The 17,892-nt window shown below is 44.9% G+C and overlaps 1 protein-coding gene across 1 annotated transcript; it reads left to right on the top strand.

The window, feature by feature from the left end:
* The first annotated feature begins 6,119 nt into the window (after positions 1–6,119).
* RASD1 (ras related dexamethasone induced 1) lies at positions 6,120–8,713 on the top strand. The gene is made up of 2 exons (XM_085628931.1): positions 6,120–6,597; positions 7,576–8,713. Exons 1-2 carry the CDS (start codon positions 6,327–6,329, stop codon positions 8,100–8,102), a joined length of 798 nt encoding a protein of 265 aa, XP_085485057.1. The 5' UTR covers positions 6,120–6,326; the 3' UTR covers positions 8,103–8,713.
* Positions 8,714–17,892: the final 9,179 nt, after the last annotated feature.

Below are 17,892 nucleotides of genomic sequence, written 5' to 3'. Positions count from 1 at the left end.
CTATTGAACATATTGCTTCTGTTGTGGTGGATCAGCTTTGAACAAGCATAATCGGAGCCTCCTGTCCTGACATAGAATTAAAAATTTGCAAACATTCGTGACAAGAATTTTCAATTCTATTAAGGACAAGGAGGCGAGGATTATCCCACCCAAATTCATGTCTGAGTATCATGTTTATCATTGTCACAGTGGCATTTGATTTATGACAATGCATTGTATTTCTCCATGTTTACCCTTCCCTTTTATTGCCTTCACTCTCTTTATTGGATGAGTATTACGGCTATACTTTTCTTTTCAGGTTCTGACCCGAAATAGTGATTTCTACTGTTTATCCTGTTTACTCCGCTTGGATCATCTGCTGCCTGCCTCTGTTCGGCGTTTGCGGTGTTTCTAACGTCAGGATGATCACCGTCTGTGGCTGATTGACTTGGTTCCTGGCTTGCTTCTTTTTCCATTGGATTTCATGTTTTCATTTGAACTGCTCCTCACCAAAGAAAGAGGACGTACTATCTACTGTTGTGCCTTATATAGGAGAGACTCTATGGTTGTCACGTGGTACCCGGGTACTCATGGGTACTGTAGTTTTTTCGTTTTATAAACTGTTTTGATTGGCTGCTGGGCATTTCTAATAAAGAAATGAGAAAGCATAATCCTCGCCTCCTTGTCCTTAATAGAATTGAAAATTCTTGTCACGAATGTTTGCAAATTTTTAATAGCCTTGTAGTCCTTCAGTCTCGGACTCTACCGGTTTTTAAAGGCTCTCTCCCTCTTTATGGATTCACGTTCACGGCCTTTAACAACCGGTATAGCCCTCGGCAGCAGGCTATATTTTATTTTTGTATATACACACACTCTTGTTTGACTGCACATACTAGGCTCAGCCTCTTTTTGGAGAGATGTTAACATTGTTCCCCTGGTCCCCATACAAATTCAGAGTACAATGGGCAGGCGAGAAAACGACCAATTTTTCTCAGAAAACATCCTCTTTTTGAGGTTGCAGTTTTACCCGATGTGGTCTTGTGTTCACGCCGATGGTGGTCCCCGTAAAGCTAGAGACCTGTGGTACGCTCTGCCCAGCAGACAGAAACTTGCAAATCGAAGCTGTTCAGTTGTCCAAATGCATGCGTTTGTGCTATGAAGAGGTCATCGAAATGTCTCCCTCTCCCTTCTTGATCTCTTTTTATGTTTTCCGGACCATTTTACATGCCTCGCTGCTGTCTCGGTCAAAGTGCGTTTCGGGGTTTCACCAGGGAACCGTCGCTTGTTCGAATTTCCATAGCCGGAGTACCATCCTTCCCTGCTAGTATTTACATTTGCGCGGTCGATTACCTTCAGTCAGGTGTTCTTCTGGCTTTAATGCTGAGACGAAATCTCCCATGTTTGTCTTTGGTGGAGGCTGGGCACTGACTTGCAGAAAACGCAGACACCCTGTGGAGTCTCTCAAAGCTTAGTGCGCTCCGCTCTCTCTCAAAACATGCGTTGTACTGCCCTCTCGTGGCGCAGAGCGGAAAAGCAGCGAGACACAGAACATGCTACATCAACACTTGAAACTACAGGGCCAATTTACACAAAAAAACCTTCCTAGGTATTCTTGCATGGGCAAAAAAAAATGTCTATATATTAACTCGTTTTTTTTAGAATCCCATAACAAGTAGGCCTGGGTGTACTGTTTTGATCTATGGATTACCCGGCACGTGCGCGTTACGTTTTGGGAATAAATCAATATTTGTCACGTCAATGCGGTTGTAGAATACGGGCAAATGTGCATTTCATTTTTTTTCTTTTTCTCTCCACTTGATTTGTTTTCCATGTGAAAAAAATCAACTCCAGTACGCGAGTAAAAAAAAAAACGGGTTGTAAGTGCCACGCCCCCACTCTCATTGCACCCTTACAACTAGCTGAAGTATGCGCATGTTTAGAAGACTTTCTGGAAATGCATTGTCATTGTCTGTGAATACGTTAAAAAAAATCATATTGTGGCTGTTAACCACATTGGCACTGCCACGTACCGTTACACTTCCATTACCAAAGAACTGCAAACACCTGCACCAAAATCAGGGGCTTATTTAGAAGCCCCTTGTGCTGCCGGTACATCACTTTTTGTGACGCTTCGGTGGCGCAGGAAGCATGCTCCATGTTTAGCAGGCAGGGGCATATTATCAAGCCAGGCGATAAAATTATCGCTGCTAAAGCGGCAGAAAACTGCCGCTAAAACGGCGATAATGGGCTTGATAATATGCTCTATGGAATTCCGATTGAAGCCCATGTTAGATGTGAAGGACATCTAACATGGCTTTCAATTGAAATGCCATAGAGCATATTATCAAGCCCATTATCGCCGTTTTAGCGGCAGTTTTCTGACGCTAAAGCGGCGATAATTTTATCGCCTGGCTTGATAATATGCCCCTACGTCACTTTCTGTGGCTTAATGCTGCCTCGTAAATATTGTTCCCTCTAACGCAGTTTTATGAGTTGAAGGGGCGTCCAATGGGTGTTGCTGGCAACATCCATGGGTTTTTGACTCTGCCCCAGATTTCCTAGAAATCGTAACTCTGAGGCAGCGCCAAAAACAAGGCACAACGAGGACAAATATATTTATTTCTCTTTGTTTTTCCTCTTTCTATGTGTGATGCAGCACACATAGAAAGAGGAAAAATCCTCTTGTGATTGTTTTTGTGCAGGAAGGTTTGCCTTCCTGCACAAAAAGAATCAATCCCTGCAACGCAAGCACCTGTGCACCATGGTGCAAAGGTGGCTTTGTTGGCGCACGGCAGCCCATTGTGCACCTGCGCAGGGGAAAAGGACAGGAATGTGCCCTATCTGATAGATACAGCGCATTCCTGCCCTTTTCTTTTGCCTTAGGGCAGCGCTGCACAAAGGCCTACGGCGCTGCCCTACGGCAAAAACTCATAAATGAGGCCCTCAGATTGTAGGCTAAAATATCTCAGTAGATTAAGACACCTTCTGCAGAGTAGGTGTGTGATCACCTAAGAACAGGTAAGCTGTGATTCAATGGCTATTGCGCCTGAGACGCACACCTGGTTCACACTGGCGTGAGACTGCAATAATGGGCTTTTACAAAGCACACCAAACGCAATGCCTCTCTCTGACTATACATTAGGTGTTTCTGATACCCAGCTACATTGCTCTCAGATTTATTTTTCTGTTTGTTAGAATAGAATTCCTAGTCTGCTGTGCTGTTATAATTTCAGTTTACCATTGGTCTGTTCGACGTTGGATCAACCCTATAGTCTTTGACCAAGCCTGCCTATCTCATGCCTTCGATCCAGATGGCTCCAGGAATATTTTTATTTTATCCTTGTTACAGTGGATTGCCATAAGTAGTTGCACCTTCATAGTACGACATATTCTGTTTGTGCGTAATTGCAATAAAAACGTAGCCTTCGCCAAGCACTTACTGATAGTCGTATGCAGGAACAACACTATAGATAACATATGTTATCATTACCTGACCTTAAAACTGTCTACTGACCTTGTAATGATGAAAGGCAGATTTGCACATGGCCAGCTTTCGCACACATACTTGGCAGGCTCCATCCATGTCTGCAACATGTGCATTGACCACTAAGCTATGTTGCCACACAAATCGCTGAGGGCTGGTGATTCATAAATATATTCTACTCAATGGCAATACTGTTTTGTAAACTTCATTATAATGTCTTCGTATAATGCAGGTTATTTGTATATTTAGAGTCATTTTTGTTTAAGTGATACGTAAATTCTGCTTAAATTACCATCTCAACATAAAATATGCATACATATATATCGATATATGTACAGCCCTGATTTTTTTTCGAATAGATTGCTTTAAGTAGCGCCTCCCAACCGCTTTCTGACCTCTTCACAGCACCGAGGCCTGTTTTGATTTGTGGGCAAATGTTAGGTTTACTACTCAGTTTTACGAGAGAGCGCACATGTATATCCCAGTAAATGTCAGGCTCTTTAATAAGCACCGGGCGAGGCTGTCCTTTTATGGGGCTGGCATGGTTAAGTGTTAGGTAATTCGGAGCCTGTTAAAGATTAACTGTGATGCGCGGACAGTACAGAGCGCTAGTATGGGAGAGCTGGTACAAGCCACACTGTGAAAAGCAGAAGGCTGAAACGAGAAGGCCTCTCGTAGTGAACAGCTAAGCCGACAGGTGTCAGGTTCCGCAGGGAAAAAATGTTCCGTGTGTTCTTGTATTTTTCCTTTAGAACATTTTCGCAGGAAAATTGCGGTGTGGCTGGAATCGGAATGAGTGAGGCTGGTGTAAGACTGACCCAGGCTCTTTACATAGCACCCGACACTACACCAAGAAGTGAGGTTTGATTGACAGCAAAGTGATGGCCATGTACCGGTGCTGTGCGGTGAATATGATAGTCTCAAATAAGACAACACCGGATCATGCGATATACAATGCCTACTGTACAACGTGCAATGACGTCAATGCTATCGAGGGAGTAAATTGATCTATACGTCTGTCCGGGTAGAGGTGCGAATTATACAATCCAGGCAAAGCCATGGATGAACTTTGAGACTACCGAGGTAGAGAAGTGAGGAGTTTCTGATGCTAGGCTAATACATTATGGTATCGTTTGTTATCTTCCAGGTAGGCGAGTATAGGCTATGTTACTCCTCGGAGGTGATGGGGTGAGGTTTACTACCACCCTGGTCTAATGCCACCAAGAGAAAGAAAGGTTAACGTGTGAACTGTATGGCACAAACAGCGTGAAGATGACAATAAAATGAAAGTTTCTGCAGGACCACGTTGCAATGCATCGAGATAAAGACCTCTGAAGACATACTCCGTGAGTTATTACATTGAAATACCACTATTTGTTCTCGATTGTTACTGTCCCTGAAATGGCGTTTCGAGATCTATTAACCCGTGCAATAAATTCACAAATGTTGAAATACTTTGAATAGCAGTGTTTCAGTTTTGGCATTTGCCATATATTCATTCACCCTGCGCACTGTTTGCCTTGACCATCTTTTTATACTCAAAAAGGTCATCTTTTTAGTTTTTCATATATAAACAGTGTGGTAGTTTCTTGTTAAGAGCCCACCAAATACAGATCACCCTAATACACATGTAAAATAAAAGCAGTCAGCCGCGGATTATTAGTAAGCAATGCAGAATGAGTTCCTGAATAAATAATATTGCACAGAACGAACCAAAAAGTAGCACGTCTACCAAAAACCCCGCAAAATAATTCGCCTGCGGTATAAAATATGCAAAATATTTACATTTCTCGGCGCAAACCAAAGTTTTAAAAAAATCCCTACTGAAACACTGCACATTTTGTAATATTTTATTTTAGTGCAAACCAAGGCACATGGCAATTAAAGTGGCTGTTGTAAGAGCAGGCTTCAACTGGAATAGGAAAGCGCGCGAGCCACTTGTTTCAAGAAGGCGCGAGACGCTGCTGCAGCGCACACCGATCCTCCGAGCAGGAACACTGAACGCGACAGCTGGCTCGGCTACACTGAATCTCGCGCCTGCTTCCCATCGGACCCCTTCAACGTCTGCTGTGACGTAGAGTTGTGGTCCACCTCCAAAACATAAACAATATCGGACGCGGCCATTTTGGAAAGAAACTTTTTATGCGAAAATAACCTTTTACCTTCTCAATTGTCAGAATGGGCATTTTAGAAGAGGTGCATATGCTTTATTCATGTATACAAACGCATTAGTTTTGTGCCATAAAAACTAAAAACATATCCTGGTCGCCTTTAGGTACTTTAGCACGCTGCATGACTAACATTCTTGAGAATGTGCACAATCTGTTGCATTATTTAAAATGGTTTCTGGGGACGCTTCCGAAGAACGTCACGATGAGTCCTTAAAGTGCCAAGATGTCCTCAATATTAGCTCACTTACGGGAGCTTACGCTCAGCGAGAAATCGGTAACCGGGTATCTTCGTGCATCTGACTACATCTCAGTCCGTGCGGGCGGGCGTCTGTCTGTGACGTTCTGAGGTAGGCGTGGCTAAAGAGTGCCAGCCCACTGGGCGTGCTCGCTGAGTCCAAGGCCCGCCTCAAGGCGTGCTCGGCACTGTGACGTGGGGCAGCGAGTACGGCAGGTCTTCTATATAAGACAAGCTGATACCTCCAAGAAGATCAGAACAGCTTTAAGCTCGAGCACCTCTGAGTACATTTGTGGCTGCTGGGACACTTGCTCTCCCTCGTGTGACTCTCTGCAGCTTTTCCAGCCTCAATCACGGACTTTTGGACTTGTACTCAATCTCCTGAATAACTTTGCCTCGCCTGGAAGCTTTGGAATTAGGCGCTATCACGGAGGCACACATTGCATTCATAAGGACCATGATCAAGAAGATGTGCCCCGGGGAATCTGAGATCAACATCCCCGCCAAGAACTGCTACCGCATGGTCATCCTGGGCTCGTCCAAAGTGGGCAAGACGGCCATAGTGTCTCGTTTCCTGAACGGGCGCTTCGAGGAGCAGTACACTCCCACCATTGAGGACTTCCACCGCAAGTTCTACAGCATCCGCGGCGAGGTGTACCAGCTGGACATCCTGGATACCTCTGGCAACCACCCCTTCCCTGCCATGAGAAGGCTCTCCATTCTCACAGGTAAATGACACTCCAGCTCCCATGGAACTTTTAGACAGAACTAGTTTGTTATAAGACATTTCCATTCCCAGAGTGACTCCCCATTGAATATTTAGAATTGTACCATAAGTCTTTATATTAAATGTGTCCGTCATGTACATCTCAGGCGGGGTTGCAAGTGGGTTTTAATAGAAGACTATGGATCAAGATGTAGAACTGAAAAGTGAGATGCGTGTCGTGACAGCCGTATCTATTACGACATGTTCACATCGAGACGCTCAATTGCAAATTTATAGTCGGTCAGAGTGTCACATTTCTGCAAGGTGCATAGAAAGTATACTAGAACCCGATGGTAGCATAAGAAACATGCTTGCAAAATGTTAGCACCATTCTGAATTTAGCGAGCACTGTTACAAATGAACACAATTTGTGTGGGAGTCTGTAAAAGGGGGGAAAGCATTAAAGTTTGCGTAACTTCTAGTGGTGCGAAATGGCGCTTTCCTTTGGAAAGTTCTTGATTTTAATTTGCAACCCTGCAGCTGTATATAGCTTTCTGAAAGATAGGAAAATTGTGCTTTTAAAGTTTGCACAACTTCCAGGGTATGTAATAGAAACGTCTATATGTTTGCCAGCTCTGCAGCTGTATATAGCCTTCCTAAACTTCCTTAAAACTTAGGCAAGTCACGCCAACTGTTTGGAAAATGCAACCCCTGCCGTCCCGAAACATTATGCAGTTTTGAAACGGCGGGCTCTGCATATCCTCTTGTGGCGGGGACCTTGAGGCCACCTAGGCAAGAAAGCACCGAATATCCTAGCATAAGATGTTCTGAATCCTTGACCGAGCTTAAATGGATACCAACCTATAGCCCCCAGAGCCCAGTCTGCGCTGTTAGAACCTCTCGAGTAGCACAGTTGTGACACATGCTTAAATGTTCCAAACTTTTAACCAGCGGATCAGATTTTAACCTGTTTCTCCATTTTCTTCTCTCCTTTCTCCAGGTGATGTCTTCATCCTGGTTTTCAGCCTGGACAACCGAGACTCCTTCGAGGAGGTGCAGCGCCTCAAGCAGCAGATCATTGAAACCAAGTCCTGCCTCAAGAACAAGACCAAGGAGAACGTGGACGTGCCGCTGGTGATCTGTGGCAACAAGGGCGACCGCGAGTTCTACCGCGAGGTGCAGCAGCACGAGATCGACCTGCTGGTGGGCGACAAGAACTGCGCCTACTTCGAGATCTCGGCCAAGAAGAACTCTCAGCTGGACGAGATGTTCCAGGCCCTCTTCACCATGGCCAAGCTGCCCAGCGAGATGAGCCCCGACCTGCACCGAAAGGTGTCCGTCCAGTACTGCGACATCCTGCACAAGAAGTCCATGAAGAGCAAGAAGATCAAAGATGGCGGCGACGCCTATGGCATAGTGGCGCCCTTCGCCAGGCGGCCCAGCGTCCACAGTGACCTCATGTACATTCGCGAGAAGGCCATCGGCGGTGGCCAGGCCAAAGACAAGGAGAGGTGTGTCATCAGCTAATGTTGTCTTACCACCAACGATGTGTTCGTACGTGTCAAGAGCAAACCATAAAAAACAGATTTGAGGTGGATCCGGTGAGGCATGACCGTGTGGGGGCGAGAGATGCCCCCCATGCCTCCTGGGAGCTGGCCAGGCCCTCAAGGCTGACCCACAGGAGACTTTGGGCAAGGAGAAGTTGGCCTTGGAGTGACGAAGAGGTTGTTAAGTCGCAATGCAAAACTCAGCAGAAAGTACATTGGCCTTGTAGCAGGCATAAGTGTATAACCTAAGAACTTGTGAGAACAGTTAATGGTGCTGTGCACTCTTTTCAGAGACTTTACAGGCAAGAGCCAAGGACTGCGCAGAAGGCTTCTTGCTGCGCGTTGACTCTAGACAAGTGTTGTGTCTGAAACCACGACTGTACGGCCCAATGCCGTGTGAACCATGAGTCACGAGACTTTTTGTTTGTTTACATCAGTCTGGCGTTGCAACCGCAGAGATGCACTTTAAATATCGTGGTACTGTTGTCATGACTTGATCAAAACCATGTGTTTTCTAGTTTGTGCTGCTCATAAATAAATGTGTCAATTTTATTTTGTTTTATACATAATAAAACCTTGAAACGAACCTTACTCTTTTTCGTAATTTCTCGGTGGGGCGATGGGCAGGGGACGGGGTGAGACAGGGGTCGCTCTGAAAGCATGTACTATGTGCACAAATCACTGCTAGCGCTACGAAGTCTCCAGCATCACCGGGAAATGCACGATCACATCCGCTGCCTGAACTCCTAGGCACACGTGGAGGGCACACCTTGGCATAAATAGGTCACACGCACATGCGCTGAGTGAGTGAGAGGTGTAAAATATAAACGTTTATTGCATTAATAGGGGACCATGCTCATACTGCGCAATAAAGCGACTTTTAAAACTCTGTTACGAGTGACAACTATCAAACACAATATAAAACCAGTAGTGTTCCTTTTACATGTGCACCCACATTTTGCAGATAACGCGCCAAGCTATCCAGAATACAGGGTAATAAAAGTAACGTTTGAGAACTGACCCACAGGCTGCGCGCAGCAACATGCAGTACACCCGCGGAGCTGTCCTAATCACAGCCCGAGTTGAAAAGAGAACGACGGGCAATAAAACCATATAACGCCTTCCCGCATAATTACCCTCCCATAAAACGGTGTTCATTCTCAACGACTCCCAACAGAGCCGTCATTGTGTGTCAGACATTGCCCTCTAGTGGACAGCGCTGGAAAGTTCATTAGCACGTTATACACCTGACCATTGTGTTCCATACACCTTGATAAAGCGCTGTACACGCAGTCGGCGCTGTAAATTTAAACATGGCATTGGAACAATACTATACAGGTAACACCCCACGATTCTCGCCTCCACCAAGCTGGTGAAGGGTACCGAACATTGCACCAGACGCTTCATGGCTCTGGACAGGCCCTTGATTGAGCAATTATCCCTCAGTCCCGCCCATCCATGCATAATAAGGTTGTCAGACCTCTGCGGGGCAGGACAGTGATGGCCCCAGGCCCCGCCGGCCCCCTCCGGTTTCGCCCTTACAAATAATGGGTGCGCCCTAGTGGAAAAGAAACCGTTAACTCCCAGAAAGCACTGATTTGGTACATGAGTACCCTGAAGTGGAAACATGGCGTCATGCTGACAAAACTGGGTTGCAAAACTTTTGAATCCTATTTCATTTGGTGATTTTACACTAAAATACAGTTTGCAGACGCATGGTGTGCTCCTGAACCCACACCAGCCCACCCAGCTTTCACAGGTCCATGCATGATACTCTGGTTTAGTCCGGGGTTTTTCCTTACATTTTGGGACTTTTAGTTCATCATAAAACATTACCACAAGTCCCAGAATTCGAAAGAAAAAACCTGGAATGGATTCGTCCATCACGCATGGACGTGTGAAACATTGCAGCTATGCACCCCACTAGTTCACAAGTATTTCCACCAGCGCTCCCACCTATCCCAGGTCCATGCTTGGGAATTCTCCTTGGCTAAACCTTCCGCTTTCTTGTACCCGTAATCCCGGGAGCATAGTGGAATTAAGGGAACTTCAAGTACCAGGATGCAAATGAAGCTGCAAGTTCTCACGTGGGCCCAGGAATCTGGAGAGCTCAGTTCTCGGCCGGTGGCTGATTAATGCAGTGGCCGATGTGCGCTGCCACTGAGCGACGCTGCACATCAGTGTTTAACAACGGCTGCCATGAAAGGTGGTCGCCCTTAGCCCGTGTCTAAGATCAGAGTTATAGAAAGTAAAAGCCGTAGCTATTCGGGTATAGGTATAGCAGAGCAGCCCGTTTGCCATTGCCCCTGGTGCAAGCAAGCAAAAATGCCCCCTTTGTCTGTTCCTGGGCTGTGATGTACAGCAACTTTTAGGGTTCAATTGGTCCCTGCGGGCCCCGGTGGCACTGCACCAATGATAGTTACGTCACTGGGTGGTGATTTTTAACGGCGAGCACAAGGATGGGCCCGCAGATTCCGACGGCGCTGGTAGTAAACATGGCGGGAGAGGTACCACCTGTGTGCACAACACTGGCAGATAGCTGTACTCAGCCCTCACCCCCCCGCTGCTGCAGTTGCAAGGATTACTCTACTGGCCCCAGCATAACCACATTGAGAGAAATACAATTAGGACCATTTTTATGGCAAAGTCACGGGAAAGGGGTAGGAATGCGCTGTATTTAAAACAATAGGGCGCATTCCTGCCTTTGTCCCCGCGCAGGCGCCATTTTGGCTGCCTATGGCCATAGCAGACACGCTTGCACCATGATGCAAGGGTGCCTGCGTTGTAAGGAGGGTTGTTTTTGTGCAGGAAGGGACACCTTCCTGCACAAAAACAGTCCCCTGAGGCTTTTTCCTCTTACTATATGTGCAATATAGATTCTGCATTAGACATAGAAAGAGGAAATAGCAGATATTTCTCCTTGCTACGCTTCACCTGGGAAGGCGTAGCATTTTGGTGCATTCTCAGGTCTACCACTTTCGGTTAATCTGAGAATGCGTCAAAATCCACAGATGTCGCTTGGTGATACCCATGGAACGTCTCCCTGGCGCAAAGTAACACAACGCAGAAATTGACGCTGTGTTGTATTACTCAGGATGTATGGAGCCCCCTGGGCCACGCAAGGGGGCCTTGTTGGGGGCCTTGTGTGACTTCATACATTGCATTTTGGTCTTGCATCGCTCATGCACCACGTTGCGTGGTGCAAGCACAACGCTACCCCACTCATAATTATGCCCCTTGCTGTCCCCTGATTTACAAAGAAATGGCGCTGCGTGTTGTCATCCCTTGTGCCTGCTCTCAACCAAGCTGCTTGGAGCCATGCCCACGCAGTTATACTATGGTGCAAAATTATGTTTCTGGTGCCTAGCATAGGTTTGTACTAGATAACAGTACAACATTTTCAAGGATACTGGAATTATGAAGCATTGGAGGACCAAATTATGCGGCAGAGTTGACTTAATTGTTTGGAAAATTATGTGGCATAATGCAGCACATTTTGTAACAGTATTCATCATTTATTTCAATTTTATTGGTGGTAACTATGCTCCTCATTAGTACCTGTTTAACAATCAAATGCAACAATAAGCAACTGAAAGATGTCTACTCAGCTTTTGCGAAGTCTACTGCGTGGGAACACGTTGCCATGTTGTTTGTAACTTTTGCTCCATTTGAGCTAGAAACACAATTTTTTTGTGTTAAAATCTGCTGATTATGCAGCAGATGACATATTATGTGGCAAATGCAGAAAATCCATCACTATGCGGAAATTGCTGCAGCCGCATAATTGCATAGTTCCAGTGGCTCTGAAAATACTATGTTCAAGAATGCTTTAAAACTTTCTTCACGTTGTGAGTGCTCTACAGTGCAGCACTTATGCAAAGGTTGAAGAGAAAAACCTTTTTTCCTACTTTCCACCCACGTCAAATTTGTTTTCGCTCAAAGACCTGCCAGCAAATCTCTTTGTTCCGGGAACAGCGCAACAGAGGGCGGAGGAAAGTAAACAACAATGATGGGCGGGAACGCAAAGGGCAACAGATGAGAGCAAAACACAGGAGACAAAACAACATGGAGCTCACGGGATGGGAAGCGCAGCACACGAGAAAGCAGCTGGAAAACACATGCTCTCACATGAAGTGCTGCATGCTGTTTGGTTGGCTTAGTCCTAATGAACATATTGTATCTCTTCTAAATCCCCAGTGGTAACTTGAGTTATTACTAGTGTTTTAGTTTCAGATGCGCAGTTGGCAGGTGTCTGCCCAAGATCACACAGTGTGGAGTAAAGCTTCTGGATTGGAACTATCCTTTTTCTGGGATTTTCACACCCTGTACATCTGATCCCTCCAGGTCCTTTTTTGCGCCTCATACGCAGTAGGCAGGTATGCGCCCAAGATCACATAATGAAAAGTGAGGCTCCGACATTCTGAGATTTTCTTATCCTAGGGATCTGATCTAAAATGTCTTTTAGATATATATATATATAACGCCACAAACAGAACACTGTAAAAGAGAAACAGGCCAGTCTATGGGAGACGTGCTCGTTCACTGTTTGTTCCTCTTTCCCCGGCACGTGCGCCCTACCCCCCCCCCCCCCCCCCCGCCCCCCTGCCAAATTCCACACGGATCTCGGGTGAAATAATAAAAAAAAATACCACAATGCCAGCATTAATCAAGAGCAGCCTGTAAGTACAGCTATGCGAAAAATAAACATTGTACAATAACCTGTTCGGTGAGATGTTTAAGTGCATTCAACGATCCTTAAAAAAAACTAATTCTACTGGCCAAACAATATAATACGGTCACGTGATGGGACTTTCAAAAGCGCATCACGGATCGGTTCACTATCGTACCATGTGGTAGAATCGAGTGCATTTGCTGTGAAGTTTTTATGCTGTTTGTATAGTGCATTGTGTAACCATAAGGCTGTCCCCTATGCAGGCAGTAAATGTTGTTTGTGTAGTGAAAAGAATTCGTCAACCCAGCACTCTCTTTGCACATTAGTAACAGCCCCTACAGTGATGTTTCCACAGTTAGGTTGTGGCGCCCTCTGCCTCTGTTTATGGTTCCTGCAGGTGAGCTCTCCCACGCATCTTCATGGCACTACATTCACATTTTGCGCAACCAATCAATCATCTAGGTACAGCGGCAGCCTAACCCTACACTGCACACAACGACGCACCCACAAGCCCAACCTTACAACCAGAGGAGAGGACAAGATGTGGCATAACGTCCTGAGCTCAGTGTTTAATGTGTAAAAACGCATACGTTCCGGGGCCTATGGTATTTCACACCGGTCCGCTGTAGGTGACACAACCCGCGTGCGACTTTAAACTGCAGCTTTAACTCCGAGTTTTAACATTTTTTGAACATAAATTAAATACTTGGGGGCATATTATCAAGAACGGCGGTAAAAATTATCGCCGGTTTAGCGGCAGAAAACTGCCGCTAAAGCGGCGATGATGGGGTTGATAATATGCCCTTGAGAATTCCAATAGAAGTCCATGTTCTGGTGTCAACATGGGCTTCTATTGGAATTCTCCAGGGCATAATATCAAGCCCATTATCGCCGCTTTGCCGCTAAACCAGCGATAATCTTAACGTCAAGAATGGTGTTAAAATTATCGCCGCTTTAGCAGCAGGAAACTGCCGCTAAAGCGGCGATAATGGGCTTGATAATATGTCCTTGAGAATTCTAATAGAAGCCCATGTTCACACCAGAACATGGACTTCTATTGGAATTCTCTGCGCATATTATCAAGCCCATAAACGCCGCTTTTAGCGGCAGTTTCCTGCCGCTACAGCGGCGACAATTTTAACGCCGTCCTTGATAATATGCCCCTTAGATGCCACACTGACGAACATTGCTCCACAATACACACATAGCGCCATTTTAATAAACATGTGTGGGCATATCAGCAACAACCGGTGATAATTATCGCTAAGCGCACTTAGCGCTAGGATAATTATCGCCGGCTAACGTGGATTATTATCGCTGAGATAGCGTGCTATTAGCAACGCTTATCTCAAAAGCGATAAAAATCCTAGCACTAACTGCCAAACGTGAGATTATAGCTGGAAACCCAGCGATAATCTCACGAAGTTTGGCGTTAGCTTGATGGTAGGGCCTCACATACTTAGCCATGATATCCACCTTCCATAGGATATCATGGCTAAGTTAGTCCTGAAGCAGGCGTAAGGAAAGTAGCGATAACAGGGGTTATCGCTACTTTTCTTGCCGCTATGCTTCATAACGTGGGGCTTGATGATAGGAGAAATGTCGTTTAGCGACATTTCTCCAGTCATGTCAGATCAGGAACGCCCACTTTGCATCTCATTAGAGATGCAAAACTGGGCGTTAAGAATCTGGGCGCTAATGCAAGGTTTCACGCGATAGCGTGACCTTGCTAATTAGGCGATAAAATTATCGCCGCTTTTCGCCCGAAAACGGACGCAAAAGCGTTGATAATTTTATATCGCCTCATTGCTGATATGCCCCGTGTTTACCAATAATTGTATTTATATAGCGCATACTACCCCTAACGATGTGTTGGAGCGCTTTTTGGCGAGTAGCACACTGCCGTAAGTGCCGGTGCTCTCCGGTGCCAAGAACCGGCAGACACTGGCACAAATTAAGCACTGATTGAACAGCTGGTTTTATCACTGATGATCCAGGTTCGAGTCCTGTTCTTGGTTCAACTTTCCGTGCCTCTGGACAAACCACTTCATCTGCCTGTGATGAATTAAAAAAAGCGCAATGTGGTGCACATGTAAAGCGCTCTAATGTCCTTCGGTCAAGCTTGAACGCTATATAAAACCGAAAACAAATGCTATGTGTTCACCCTGCTCACTAGCAGTAGGCCATTTTCACATCACCCCACAGTCATTACTCCACCAACACGACCCCAGCTTTACGTTGCCAGCCCTCAGCACTACCCCACCCCCTCACTACCTTGTTCCTATCCAGAGCAAAACCGACATTTTTGCCTGAGCAAATTTACACTTGCAAATTTGCACATGTGCACATTAAATTCACAAACGTTTTGCTGGCCAAGCCTGACAAACCTTTGTAAATTCCCAAAATTAAGACATAACCCCAAGTGAAGTGTCAAACATTCAGATTTACATTCACTATTTTTTTTTAGACCAGGCCCATAAAAGTCATGTACTTGCCATTTCAGTCCGGTGTAGTGATATCCTGGGTTCCAGATCACAAGAAACAGACCGTGTCTTGTTTTTTTTTTCTTAAATGTTCCTTTTTTTAAATGATTGAGGCATTTTTAGTTGAGTTATATTGCAGAACAAAGTAGCTAACGAGAAGTAATTCCCTATATCAACCAAGAGTTTACCAAATTCCAAAATCTAAATACAAATACAATCTTAGACATACAAATAGGGCTGCAGTTCTTTCCTCCTGGGTTTGAAATGATCCCATTGGACTCTAGTTCTTAGGCTGCCTCCCCTTACAGAAGAGATCCTGTTTCCTGTCTGCATTCTCATCCCTTGTCCTGAGTGACGTCATTGTCTGTAACAGCTCCCTGTGTCCTCCTACAATATGACTACAGGGCGACACCGCCAGCTCAGCTGTCTTACTCATATTCCACAGCTATTACAAACTGTTTGATCGTCTTTTCAGAACACCTATTGATTTTCTAACTTGTTTTGCTCCTATTTGACACATTACAGCTGTTTGAAACATAGCTACATTGATCTGAAATATACTTTCAGCATCAGAAAACTCTCGGAGAGGACTTCTGAAGTCAAAGAACCTCATAAACGATAGGGTTTTGCGCTTCCGAAGCCATGGTTTGAAAAACTGCTGGCTTTGCGAGAGCATATCCATGGCCACTGCAATTCTGCGGCCATGGCATTTTCCGCACAATAATGAATTTACCACATTTGGCACATAATCCATCATTTGCTGAATAATCTGCAGATTTTAACTAAAACAGAACTGTTTCTGGTTCAAACAGATCAAAAGTTACAAAGGCAGGCCGTGGTTCTGCCTTCTTGGTAAAGGATGTTTCCGTTTTTCAATTGCTTATTGCTGTATTTGGGTGTTAAATTGGTACTAATAAGGTGAAACATGCTCTCAGTGTTAACATATGTACAAATGACAAAATAATGAAGTACTAAGAGTGCAAAAGATACAGTAAAACTAAGTCAAATATGTTATAGGGCCTTGATTGGTAAAACTGCATCAGCGCATACACCCAATGCATAGTGCTTACAGAAAGTATGCAATGTAACCCAAGTGGCTGCTTTGCATATCACCTCAATGTGAATGTGTCTTTGAAAGGCCCTGGAGGGTGCCTGGCCCTAACACTATGAGTATGCCAGAGGCAGAGTACAGTACTGTCCAGTGGAAGTTGAGGCTTTAGAGGGCTCTGTCACTAAAATGGGGCAGCCAAAAGTAATGAATCTCCTTTGTGATAGAACAACGAGTTCACAGAGTAGGAAACCCAGGCTCTCCGTATCCACTACTTCACTTTCGGACATGGTATGGGTCAGGACCGTGCCACGTCTTCGTAACCAGCAATACCCAACAGGTACCCTTGCAGTACCCACCTCTGGTGGCAAAGGCATCTCTCCTAACCTCGATCTAGCTTCACTCTCCAATCCATTGTACAACTTAGCCTCAAGGAATGAGGTAAACGAGTAATCAGTGCATCGAAGAGGAAAGCAGGATGAAGTCCTATGAAAAAAGTAACTACGTTTAAAAAGATGATCTCTAGCACCGAATCCCCTCATGGGGTTATACAAACACAAATGGTGGCTATGCTATAAATAATTGCACATCTAATATTTACAATTGTTAAGGATATAGTATCATACATCATGCTTTTCAATGTAAAGAAGAGGTGCTATCATGGTACTGAACACCCCATGCCTAGGGTGTCTACCTGCCCTGGACAGGGTCCTTAGCGTGAACGAAGCGAAAATTAAGTACCGAAGCCCACAAAAGAAGTCCCTGTTAGTTAACGTTTTTCAGAATGAGTAATCTAAAAAGTAATCACAACTGCAAAGTCCAGAGGAAAAAAAAGAACTTTATAGACTTTGTAGTTGTGATTACGTAAAAGAACTTTATAGACTTTGTATTTGTGATTACTTAAAAGAACTTTATAGACTTTGCAGCTGTGATTACTTTTTAGATTACTCATTCTGAAAAACTTTAACTAACAGGGACTTCCCTCATGAGGTTAGAAAGGTCTGAGGGAGAAAGGCAGCCAGCAGGTACAGGGTAAAGTTCTAAGCCACTGACAGAACATGGGCTAAGCTTCCATTTTTACTGCTATGGCACATGGTACTTTCTCCTTCAGGACAGGCCATCCCTGCCTTATGAATCAGGCAATATTATTATCATAACAATTAAAGCTCTTAGTGCAATCTGGGAAAATATCTATATTGTCTGATATTTGCTTGCAATAGTTTCCTGTTTTTTTGTTCATGAGTGGCTGCTGATACAGTCCTTAAGAAAATCTGACACCTCAAGATGGCTGCTTCATAAGAATAAAAACAACCAATGAAAGGGAGGTAACACTGACTTTAATACAGGATATTAGTCCGCTCCTAATTTCGATCCATATACTGTACAGATCACTATCTTATGGTCCCCTACAGTGCACTCTGCTATGGCCCACCTCCCTAAATTATCAGCCAGCTTTTTACCCGTCCCAAAAATTCCTTGTCGGGCTAAAACCGCAACACCCAAATTCATGGTAGATTGTCTTGTTGCTGTAATCAATGTATAGCCAAGCTCATTCCATACCTTACAT

This window comes from Triturus cristatus, chromosome 10 (assembly GCF_964204655.1).
Source record: "Triturus cristatus chromosome 10, aTriCri1.1, whole genome shotgun sequence".
NCBI classification, from domain to species: domain Eukaryota; kingdom Metazoa; phylum Chordata; class Amphibia; order Caudata; family Salamandridae; genus Triturus; species Triturus cristatus.
Note: the sequence above shows the minus strand (reverse complement) of the source record. Positions and strands in the feature narration are given on the sequence as shown.

Coding starts and splice junctions, on each gene's coding strand:
- RASD1 (XM_085628931.1), top strand. CDS start 6,327: ATGATCAAGAAGATGTGCCCCGGGGAATCTGAGATCAACATCCCCGCC. Junction 6,598..7,575: donor AAGGCTCTCCATTCTCACAG/GTAAATGACACT, acceptor TCCTTTCTCCAG/GTGATGTCTTCATCCTGGTT.